At 39.3% G+C, this 13,042-nt stretch overlaps 1 protein-coding gene across 3 annotated transcripts in view; it reads right to left on the bottom strand.

Annotated features, from left to right (window-relative positions):
• Positions 1-13,042, bottom strand: part of gabrg3 (gamma-aminobutyric acid type A receptor subunit gamma3) — an 87,069-nt gene that overhangs the window by 26,004 nt on the left and 48,023 nt on the right. For all 3 annotated transcript variants that reach the window (XM_029001369.1, XM_029001371.1, XM_029001370.1), the window contains one exon: positions 6,299-6,519. In XM_029001369.1, coding sequence (XP_028857202.1) covers positions 6,299-6,519 — 221 coding nt within the window. The remainder of the gene's footprint in view (positions 1-6,298; positions 6,520-13,042) is intronic.

The following is a 13,042-nucleotide window of genomic DNA, read 5'->3' as shown; positions in this document are numbered from 1 at the left end:
ATGCGGTTACAAGCCTTATCAGTGAACAGTACCAAGATATTTATTATAAAAATGATTATAAAAAAGCATGAATTAATTATTCCTCATACTGTACTTGGAGAAAATGGAACATTTTGCGGAAACGTTTGGCACTATTATGCGCACTATGATGCACACTTGTGCTTGCTCTGGAATGGACAGATGGCTTTAGCGCATGCCGGGCAGTGCTCCACGTGGTGCTGCCCGGCTGGGTAATCCATTTAGTTCAACAAAGTAACTGTATTCTGATTATTACTTATTTAAACGGAACGAAATAAAGTTAATTAATTTAAGTCTATTCAAATATAGTACTTGTACTATATTGACTAGGTTAAATAGAATTGCATTACTTAAATACAACTAATACAGACTAAAATACAATTTTCATTGACTTAAACTAGACTAAAATAACGATGGATAATTATGACTAAAATGCTCAGACTTTTAGTCAACTGAAACTTGATAGTATAGATGTGACAGACTAATAAAAACTAAAATGACAGCTTGATCCAAAGAATAGACTAAAACTAAAATGAAGACAGCCCGGCAAAAATTAATGACAGCAAACAAGTGCTTTTAACGTGCCATTTCACTCTTTCCACGTCTTAATAAACAAATATCTCAGCCCATAGGCAGCGGTGACCATGAAGGTTGATTGTCAGACTCTCTCTGTACAGGAGGACGCTGTTTGCTTTCTTCTCAGACTCCACTCTCTTATGGATTTGCCTCCAAGCTACAAAGCTGTTTCTCTTGTTGCCAAGGTAATGCTTCACAGCGCGTTGGAGACAGAATGATAAAGTCTCTCTGCTCAGCTGTGAAATCTCCCAAATAGCACCTCTGCTGTCGCTGCTCATTGGGAAGCAGAAAGAAGCACGAAATAGGCCACTGTCTTAAGTCCTGCTCAAAGAGACAAATTAAGCAAAGAGCGCTGCTCTAAAAATGAATTCTTCACCTTTTTTTTCTCTCCCGGGTAAATGAAAAAACTTGTGTCTGAAAAACTTAAAAAGACCTCGATCAATGTCTGTCTTGAGACGTTTCCACCTTTGAGCCAGGCCTGCTAGTGTATTTGGAGCACATGTTTAAATGGCGGTGTTTCATTCTGGTGTTTGGGCTTGGGGCTGAAGAGTGGAACCACAGCCCAGGTCCAAGCCCAATAGTTGTAATGGGTTAGGTGACATTCAGAATCACATTGTTATTTCATGAAGCAGTATAAGTGCAATTTGTTTAAAGAACAACTTCTCTAAGTACTCTGCAGAGCAAGAGTCTGTTTCTTAACCTAACATTTCCTTTGCATGGTATTTAGTGTTTTTTTTGTTTTTTTTTTTTGCATTGTGGTGCCAACTTGAGCATAATACCAAAAAAGCTATCAATGTCACACAACGTTTTCCAAAGAATACATTAAAATGGTTCCTTCCCATTCATTTAATCACATTTGGGCAACATGTCTCAAGTGCATCAGGGCCATAGGTGAGTAGTAACGAGTAACTTGTAAGAGTAGTTTTACTACTCCATACTATTTACATTTTACTTGAGTACATTTGTGAATTGTGAAACTCAAACCATTTATGTGTTTTTCTTTATTCCAGAGAGATGCCAACAGTAGATCAGTAGAATCAGTCTTTCATCTTGACCCTTTTAGTGTTTTAGTTAACATTTTGTTAAATAGTGCAGGAAGCTAAGTACACTACTATATATTTTTTGTTGATGAAGGAATTAGCATTATCGTTTATCTGTTTTATTTAACATATCACTGCTAACACATATAATTAAAATATGTTTATGATGGTTTGTATTAGTGCTGCACGATTAATCTAATCACAATCGTAATCGCGATGTCAGTCTGTGTGATTACATGAATGCAAAAAACTGTGATTTAAATGATTAGTACATGGATTGAATCAGCAACATATCACTCATTCTCTCAAAGTTTGCGAGCTGACTGAAGTCTCACTTCAGTCGAATGTGACATGTTTGGTCACATGATTTTTGATTCGGAGATATTAGGGTAGACGCCGCATGACGCGCTGCATCGTACGTCAATGTCGCCGCCATATTGCGAGAGGCTCTGTAGTGGCGTGAAGCATATACATGTCTATGGAGAGAAGTGCATAAAAATGCCTCACTCTTGTGCTGCTTGGGGCTGTACAAACCGCTGTACGCTCCAAACCAGATCCCGGGGGATTACATTTCATAGGTAAGGCTGGACAATAGTTTGTGAATATATTTGGCCATTATAAAATCCCGTTTTATAAGTCTTAACCTTAGCTAAGCTAGCGAAGCTATGCATTCCTGTGTTCAAGTCAGCCTCCAAACAACGTTTTGGCTAAACGTAGGCATTAACTACTTAGACTGTTCTTAGCTGTTTAGTTAACTTTCTCAAACTTTGAAGGTTTCTGTGAAGGTTTTTGCATGTTGTAAATAAATGTATTAAATGTTGAAACACCCACCCCATACAAATACTCTTAAATTACCCCGCACATTTTACAAGATGCATCTGTGATGTCACCATGATAGGCCAGGTAAGAATGGATATGCAGTCGGAATATGCGACGGTGAACTTGTAGCTAAAAATGTAACAACATGAGGCAACATGAAAAATTTGTATAAAATGTCCCTGTTTTTGAGAAAAAAAAAATGTTTAATACAATTAATATCTGCCAAGGAAAGTTCTGGCCCTTGGACAAATGAAGTTTACAACCCAAATGCAGGGTTTTGATGAAAGTTGTCACGACTACGGACTTACGGGGGAAGGAAGCGCAGAGGTGTGACATGTTGGGAAGGGGTTTTATTAACAAACAAACAATAAACACAAAGAAACAAATGGCCGAAAACAGTTTAACTTAAATAAAGAACAGAAACACCCGTAGGCGTGTGCCGATTGCCAGAACTCAAAACATAAACTCATTCACTAACTGAAGTCAAGTTCATGACCGAGTGCACGAAAATGCGGGAGATTCCAAAGGGGTGGAAGTCTTCGGCATTTATGCGGCGTCAGGATTGGTCACCGGTGTTGAGCCCAGCTGCAGTCAATCCTGACAAAAGTGGCCTTAGAAAAGGTCTTAAATTAGGCTTCCTTAAGCCTGCCGCTACACTGGCATGTTATATTTGTTAAAGAAAAAAAATGACCTGTGTCTGTGTTCCTGACCGTTCTTGCTATGGCTGAACTATCTCAATAGGTTGGCAGGTAAGTGTCTAGTTAAAAGTAGGGATGGATAAGTGAACAGGTCCAGGGTGACAAATGCTCTGGTGCTCTGCACATAGATGCTACTGTAATTATAGGCTTATACTGGTATTGCTCATCTCATATATGAATGTTCTTCATATATTTTCACAAAATTTAATAGGCTGATTCAAAAAGTTTTCTCACAGGGGTGCACACCCATGGACCCCACAACATAATAATGTTGATCAGGGTTATACACAAGCTTTTTATTACTTGTTAAAAGTGTGTTGCACCCCCACTCCTGCTCTTCTCTTCAGGCTCAAGATTTTTTTTACTATCATCCCATGTTATTATTATTATTATTATTATAAAATACCAGAATTAGCACATTTATATTTTTCTGTCTGAAGGCATTGTTTCTACTCAATCCTTGAGTAATCTTACCACTACTTACTTGTGTACTCTTAAATGAGTAAATTTTGGGATGATTTGAAGGGAATATTCGCTGCTTGAATTGCTGTAGAGCAGTAACAGGAGATGGCGAGCGTCAAAAAACATCAGGAGGTCTTTCAAGATATCTGTCACTATCAGAGTTAGGGGCTCATGGGCAGACATGACGGGTTCGGGGCCGCTCATGGGAGTGGGATTCACAGACATCCCTGTGAGTGCTGGGTACCGGATGATCCGTCAGTCCGAATTTTTAGGCAGATGGTGAGGTCGATAAAGGCAGACACGGATAATCCAATACAGCATGATTACGAGAACAAAACGTGTCATACATGATGAGACAGTCAGGAAATTGCCAGTATCTTAGGATCATGGATTCACTCTGAATGAGCGCCGATCACATGTCCCGCCAATGCTTCTATGTCATCTTTTTCATGGGTTACTGGTAGGTCGTCACCTGTGTGCCTCCTGTTGATGCGATGGACAAGGAGCCATGACACATATAGATAACAATATTGACTAGGTCAAGCTGCCAGCTAACACGAGCCGAGAATAGTAATAAAATCAAAATAAGCAAAGACTGGTCACTTATTTCTTCATACCGCCCCAAAGGGAGTCCAATCAGATGTTATCCAGTTTGCTATTTCTTCATATGGAAGGATTCTAAAACAAGCAGGTATATTTAATGTTGTAGCCCATAGAAATATATATGCTGTGTCAGGCTGTATCCTGCAATTTCCCTATTTGCTCCCATCCAGCTTTGCAAGGCTGGGTCAGCCAGTTATTTGTGATCTGTCTCTGTATACTGATCTGTATCCTTAAAACAGAAATAGTGCATATATGCAAAAATAGGGGCTAAATACTGGATCATAATTATTAATATTTTTAAGGCACTACTAGATTATTTTGCAAGCATGTTTTTGTAGTTTAATAATGAACCTTATCAAGGTGCTCTGTTACTGTGTTGCTGATATTTATGGGGGTAATTAAGGAAATCAGGCTGTGTTGCATTCTCACCTATGCTGCTCAGCTTAGCTTTCTAGCAGTGAGATTAATGAGGCCTTGTTGTTTCAGTGTATCCACCACCAACAGACCCAGGGCACACAGTGTACTGAATCCCCATAAACAGTTCATTTGCACCAGTTTTTATCATGTCTTCATCATAGCGTAACCATTTTTATTAGGCCTGGCTGAGTTATGAAAACATCTCAGGCTTTGGGTTCAGCTAAGGCCAAGTGCAGCGAGTGGCCCTGTAGTTGGAGTGTGAGGCTTTTTTGGGGGGCTATAAATGATAAGTTGATTTGTTCAGCACAAAAACACTTCCTCAATACAGCCTTTCTGTAATGGCCTTCTCAGAGGCCAGGTACAGAGCAGAATCTGTCAAACTCAAAAGCCCTGCTTTAAAGGCAGCTCCTGTGGGAGGTTCTGATGCTCATGCATTATGAGTCCTAATTAATGACCATCAGAGAAAGGGTTTTATATGAAGGCCAACATTCCAGTGTAAAAGAAAGTATGGACCGCATCAGTTCATTTTGTCACTAATAAAAATACAGCCCATGAAACCATCCTTCTTTTACTAAACCAAATGTTGGCTCAAAACTAACAGTACCAAACACTTACACAGATTTATAAAATTCTAGGTATGCTTAGAGTTAACGCAGCATATTAATGAGTCTAGCCTGTGGCTACACTAAATTTTACATTTTTTAATCAGATTCAGTGTCTAACGTTGAGCTCAGCTGTAAGATATGGCCTCAGTGATGCTTCTTATACACTTTTACATTTACAGCCTTTATCAAACGCTCTTATCCAGAGTGACTTACAATCACTACACATAGAATTGACCAGTGTTTGAAAAGTGCCATGAGTGCAATGCATCTCAATCTAAAAAAAAATGTCCTTGTTTTACATGAAAAATATTCAATAGTTTGAATAAAAAATATAAACAAGAAAGTAATAGAATAAATAAGAACTAATAGAATAGTAGTTGTACTATTTTCATTTGCACTACAATAATTGCATCAAGATTTTCTAGTAATGAATGTTTTAAAGTGATACATTAGTGAACACATCATTGAACTGTAGTAATATTCTCATATGAAGTATATTGCTTTCAGAATTATTCAGAACATTTCAGACAGGTTAGAGAACTTTTTTTTAACCAGAGGGTATGCAGATATGGTTCAGTAGTAAAAAAGACCCTTAAGAGACAGTTTCCACTTGTACCTTTCGATTCTAATCAATAATATCTTTTCTGGAAATCCTGATTCAACGTTAATGGACTTTTCTTGATGCCCTTTTTTCCTGTTTTAACAAAACGCTTCTTCGGGCACTGCAGTAAAACAGGCTTAATCACAGATTAATGCAGCTCATGCATTAATTTTTCTCGTTTGGCAAAACTGTTTGTTTGGTATACTTGTTAAGTGAGATTCCTGAGCTTTGCTCACATGTGTTAGACTATAGACACCTCACAGTGCCATAAGCTGTATTCTTTCAGTTCCTGTTTTCTTAATAAATATACATTTTAGTTGTGCACTTGTTTATCCTCATTAAAATTTACCGGGATATATTTCATTCTAATTATCCATTTCCTGCCGTTTTTTTTATCCAAGATGTATGTTCAAACAGTTCAAAAGTAACACATAAAATGAAAAAGCCCACGTGCCTTACCTCAGTGTATAGAGGATCTTGCCATCGTTCCATATTCTAAGGAGCTGATTGGGTGTGGTAATCCAGTGTGAGTCTGCATTCTTTGAATTTCTGAAAATGGTGTCTGGAAGCCAAATGAGTCCAACCATATTGCTGTTCAAAGTCAGTATTTTCATTGTGCTGTTGTATCTCAGCCGAGTGTCTGTCCACGTCTGTGCAAAAATGATGTCGATTTGGTATTCCTGTGATGAAAATACAAAAGCAAACAAACGAATGGAGGAGAAATCAGATAAAGCACTTCCTCTTGTAGAACATGTTTCAGGGTTTACATGGGGGTTCCTATTAATTACCTATCAGAATGATTACAAGAAAATCTGCTCGAGAAGCGTTCAATGAACTGAAATCTTTTTTTTTGTAATTATAGTCAAATCATTAAGAAAATATATATCATGATGCTGTGGGCTAAAATAATTAAGAATAACTAATTCCGTTTTTTTTGTGTAAAGATCGAATAGCTCTAATTTTATGGTCTGGTATGCCGGTGCAGTGAATGCACCACCATGGCTGCTACATTGGGATAAATGTCAAGATGGTGGAATCAATAAATGAAGAGAACGTGGGCACAACATTAGAACATCATAGTTGTATCTCAAATTTTTATGACCTTTTCAGGTATGCATATGTTCATGTCTGGTGTGATTCAAGCGCCCTTGCATTTTTCATAACAGTTAAAGAAATAAACAGGATTTTTAAATGGTTCTCATGTGTTCACATGCTTGGAAGTATGGAGAGACTCCACTTCATAAACTACAGCAATCATGCTTATTAGCCATACGTTCCCCTTCTAAAATAGTTTAATTGTTTCCATGCACTGTTCAAGATATACAGGTAATAATAACGTGTGTATTAATATGATGCGGGTTATAGTTTCCACCGAGTTCTTCCATGTGTATGTGTGAGTGTGAGAGTGAATGGTGTGTTTTCCCTGCTGTGGGTTGGCACCCAACCCTGTGCGAGTCCAACAATGTCGCCCAACAATGCACTTTTTTAACTGTGTAAAAGAAGGTATCTGATGTAGCAGCCATCTGTAGGCTCAACAAGAGGATGGAAAAGCTGAATATTCTGTTCTTAAATCATTTAATTAAAGAAACAATTTAACTGAGCTTTTATAATATGCTGTTTGATGTATGAATCAGTGGGCATGGCATTGCTAAATCTTACTTCACGCTGGATTTACTTTGTATTATTGCATTGTCATAGGGATAAAATCTGCACAGAGACTTAAAGGACTGGCTGTGTGGGGTCTCTGTGACACTGCTGTGACAAGGGCAGGCTTTTACCCATCCAACTGAGGGAAACAGCACTATAAGAGATTGGTCTTCATTCAGGATTCTGAAATGGAGCCCTCTCAAACCCACCGACTTGGACAGTGGTCAGGATCAGCTTTTAGAAGCTTTAACAGGGATTACATGGCTGAGCTCTGAAGAAGGAAGTCCCAGAAAGGAGAGGTGCAGTAATGTACCATGCAGTATTTGCCCAGACCTTAGAACTATTCAGGGATTTTCTGAGTCATAGTGTCCCACCCATTGTAGAAATCTCACAGATTGAAACTGGTGCCACAAGACATCTTGCTCCGTATTTAGCCGCCCTAGGATTTATGAGCCCAATGAAAGTACATCTAAATAATGTATCAAGGTGACTTGTTAGCCTAGATTGACACATAATCTCATTTTAGCTTTTATCAAAATAAAAATGTAGAGAGAATCAATCTGTCCTGCTTTTTATCCACTGCACTTAGCCTGCATTTGGGGGACAGAGGTCTCGTTTTTGACATTTTGAAGTCTAGAACTAGACTTAATCCATTAATGGAATGTTTAATAACTGCAAAAATGCAATCAACCTAGAAATAATACCAGTTCAAAGAACAATAAATTATTCATAGCATAATTTAATCTGGTTCCAGTTCAACTACAAAGTGTTTGAATGTATAACATGTAATCCAAAAATCAATTTTCATAGTTTTTCCTCATCTGGTGCTGATGAACAAAACACTCACGCACAAAAAATGTCTTGTTTAATTGTTTTATGTATATGGAGCAGACAATGTCATAAGGATTCCCCTTATTATAATTCATTCACTCACTGTCCATAACAGGCACACTCACCCAGAATTGGGTACTGGCCGATAACAGCCCCATCTTATTAGCTAATTTTAAGATAAAATCTCTGATCAAAAATGATTTAATCAATCAGCAGGACATTCAAAAATGGGTATGAATTCCATGTTGGTATGTAGAAGCATTTTAGGGGCTCAGCTTCGTTTTTGTGATGTAAGGTATAAAAACCGTCCTCATTATTCATTGTGTCTGTGAAGTTCGGACACAGGCCTTAAACAGAGCTCATTTTCTGCAGCAGCTTTGCGAAAGTGTAATAATGAGACTAGGGGTTTCTATCAATGTATAATTTGCAGTGATCAGATCTGTGTTATGCAGGACATTATATAATCTTATTTTGTCCAACGCCCCCCACCTGTTGCTCTTACTAGGGTGATCTCTTATTTAGTTCTACCTCTGTCTTAATTAAGCCTGTGCCAAATCCCAGAGAATAGCTTCCAATTACAGTCAATTCAGATCCAGTTCCCTTCCCCATCCCATGAACTGAAATGATTAAATGATTATAGTACATTAAAACTAAGCATATTCAAAACAAATATTGTGAAGTTGTGAGTTTATCTTTAACTTATTAACTTGTGGAGATTCTGGATTTGCAGTCACACTCAAACTTAAAGTGGAAAAACCCACTACACTACTTAAAACAAGTCAAAATGAGGCTCAGTAGTGTGTGTGGCTCCATGTGCCTGTATGACCTCCCTACAATGCCAGGGCATGCTCCTCGACTAAAGCATCTGCCAACTCCTGTGCCATTGCTGGATGTAGCAAGACATGACGTCCTACCCCACTCCATTACTGACCCACTGCCAGACTGGTCATGCTGGAGGATGTTGCAGGCAGCACAACGTTCTCCACGCCGTCTCCAGACTCTGTCACATGTGCTCAGTGTGAACCTGCTTGCAGCGGTGAATATGCCAATCTTGGTGTTCTCTGGCAAGTGCCAAACGTGATGTGCTGTGCACCCTCATGGAGTCTGTTTCTGACCATTTACGCAGACACATGCACATTTGTGGCCTGCTGGAGGTCACATTTTACAGGGCTCTGGCGGAGTTCCTCCTGTTCCTCCTTGCCCAAAGGCAGAGGTTTGCTGGATTGTTGCCCTCCTACGGCCATCTCCTGATGTACTGGCCTGTCTACTGGTAGCGCCTCCATGCTGTGGACACTATGCTGACAGATACAGCAAACCTTCTTGCCACAGTTCACAATGATGTGCCATCCTCACTACATCAGGTAGTGCATCCTAGCTGCACTACCTGAGCCACTTGTGTGGGTTGTAGACTCCATCTCATGCTACCATTAGAGTGAAAGCACCACCAGCATTCAAAAGTCACCAAACCATCAGCCAGAAATTATAGGAACTGAGGAGTAGTCTGTGGTCACCACCTGCAGGACCGCGCCTTTATAGGGGACGTCTTTCTAACTGCCTTTAATTTCCACCCATTTGCACAACAGCTTGTAAAATTGATTGTCAAATTGTTGCTTCCTAAGTGGACAAGTGTGATTGACTTGTAGTTACATTGCGTTGTTTAAGTGTTCCCTTTATTTTTTTGACTGGTGTATTTTTGTATGTGCCACTCCTAATTGTTCCTTAAAATTATTTTAAAATCATGTTTCTTATACTGCCACTTTTTTTTTTTTGTTGCAAATGTTAGAATTTATTTGATTTTAGATGCCTTTTTATTAAATTTAACCACCTTGTGAACTATTAATTCACAGTTGAGCTGTAAATGATAATTATCTGACTAATTCATGTTATTAAGAACCTTGTACATTAACATATCTGTTTTGCGTGTATTTAAATAGAACTGTTATTTTGGGGGGGAAATTGTCTTGTTTTTAAGGAACCAACACTGATTGCTATTAGTCATTCTCACTGCAGCTGAAAAAGAATGTTCAAATGTCTGTATGCTGATCTGCATGTGGTGTATTCCATCTCACAAATGCACAGACAATTGAATATTTTATGAGTCAGGTATGGCACCCATTTCTCTGTTTAATTTTCTATTAAATATGCTGATTGGTTGATAAAAAAAAAATCGTGCAAAAGTACAGGGCCAACTCCACATAACTGCATCCCAGATGTCAGAAAGAGGAACACCTTTGAGGGCTGTGCAAGATGGGTCGAGTGACAATGATCACGGGCCACTGGACATCCCGAGGCCTTGTGGTAATTGCCTCTAAGACCCAATGAGATAAGCATAAGCGTTGCTTAGACTGAAGCAAACAAACAACGGGTCCGTGGGACAAAACCCCGCAGTCCTATCAGTGTATGAACGCAGACACCTAACTGTCACAACCATGCTGGCATGACGAGGCAGGTGAACGGAGAGGAGGACGGAGAGGTGACGAGAAGATGAGGAAGGAAGGACGCAATCGCATGACATCACGAAACCGGGGTTTAATAGTGAAGCACAGGACAGGGGAGACGTCCGATGACACTGGTGAACATGGAACATAGCTTCAAAGACCTGACGGCGAACAGAAGCAAACAGCGCAGCTTTATACATTTTACACTGGTGAAAACATGACAACAGTGAAACTCCAGGCTGGGATACTTTATTGACCAATTAACAAACTTCCCAACCCATATACAAAAATATATCTATTTTTCAATAGATTATGAGACAATATATGTGTGTATTCATATATTGAGAATTTATGTTGATATTTTCTATTATAATATATTTTATATGTAAGCAATAGCAAAATAGCAATTATTGCCATTTTCATATTACATATACTGAAAAATGTGTGTGTGTGCATGTGTGTGTATTTATGGAAAGACAAAAAGGAAATATATAATGGAATGAAACTTGAATATATGGAATGAAACTTGACTATATGGAATGAAAGTCTGAATATATGGAATGAAATCTGACGTCATTCAGTAACACTGCTAATAATTCTACCAACATTCAGCATAGAACTACTGATGAAGATTTATTCAATGTTGCACCGTGGAAGACCTAATGCAGCGACAGCTGCTGCTTATCAAAAACAGGCCTTCCACATCAGGCGAGCTTCCCACCGCCATTCCTACGTACAACCTCCGTCCATCAATACGACACGGCAAAGGGAAACGGAGGTAAGTAAACAGGGAGGAATTACAGGGCAAACTAACGAGCAAAACCCAGAAAGAGATGTGGAACAAGTGTCAGCAGTACAAATTAGCTGTGCAATATATGTGACTTTTCTATCATTTCAACTCCGATATATCAGCGCTGCACGATTCCAGTGCGTTATGGAATGTTTACATTCAGGCTGCACACACAAATTTTATACTCGTCGCTGCCCGTTATGATGCCCAGTAAATTAAGCACCCGCTAAAATAATTCAAGTTTCATTCCATATATTCAGTTCCCTCTCATTATATAAATTATTTACTTCCTGTTTGGCTTGCCATAAAAATATATTAAATGAGATTATATATTGCATATATATATGGGGAAGTATCTCATAAGTTTGTTCCATAAGGGAAGTTCCACCCATGCCACGAAGGGACAGAGTGGGACACCACAAGTGAGAAACTGGCCCTAAATCCACTTTGCCGGGGTACATACACAACGTTGTGTGATTTTCACCATTGTGTGTCTGACACTGCTGGATGTTTCCACAGCAACCAAAGAAGAGAAACGCTGCATGATATTCTGTCTGGAGTTGGTGACGTCAACATTGTGCGTGAGTCCAGGGCCAGACCTGTGAAATGTGTTGTCTGTTTTGGGACTAAATTGCATTTGTTCCAGTTCACCCTGAACCCTAATGCATTTATGTAGCGTAGTAACTGGTGGGTGTCGGTGACAGCTTGTCCGGGCACGTGGCACAGACAGGCCAATAATCCACATGTGGAAGAAGATGTACTCCATTCCTCTGGAGTGGCTCTAGTGCAACTTGCACATTCTTTGAAAAAACTCTTAGTGCCTACGAGAGGCCGAAGGGAGGAGCTTTAAACTGGTGGACCTTTACCTTGAATTAAAAATTAAGGAATCTCCTATAATCTGGAAGAATAGGAATGTGAAAGTAAAATCTATTGTCACAAACCAATCTGGAAGTGTGACTGAGTGTAATACCTCCATGGCCCCTTTGTGCAATAACTTTTGAACGTCCTCTGCCAAGTCTGCTGCTTGTTCTAATTTGTGTACCACTGTATGTCATGCCCCTCAAATGCATTGGTTGGAAGATATCAAGTTCCAGTGATTCAACTGGATTGGGCTAGCAACACCTGCACAATGTGCACAGGACAGTGCCACACTGGCTGGCAATGACACCCATAGCCTGCAATGCCAGCTCCAGGACTTCTGCTGTTAATGGATCAGATGATATCAGAGTAAAAGAAGAATACAGCATGACAAGCATGTGAGCCAGGGAATTGGAGACCCTGCCAAGGAATGCTATGAATTATATGCACAGGAAAAGAGCTCATATGTGTGGCGGCACTCCACAATGGTGCAGTGCAATGGTCGGTTCATGCTATATGGTTGGCATGCTATATCTCCATAAAACGTGCAATACCACCTCACTATGTGCAGTAATGTGCAATAACACTACGTGCAATAGACTAAAAATCCAATGCAATTTGATTTTTTGTATATTTTTT

This window comes from Denticeps clupeoides, chromosome 13, assembly GCF_900700375.1.
Source record: "Denticeps clupeoides chromosome 13, fDenClu1.1, whole genome shotgun sequence".
Taxonomy (NCBI): domain Eukaryota; kingdom Metazoa; phylum Chordata; class Actinopteri; order Clupeiformes; family Denticipitidae; genus Denticeps; species Denticeps clupeoides.
The sequence above is the reverse complement of the archived record's forward strand: the minus strand, read 5'-3'. Positions and strand labels throughout refer to the sequence as shown.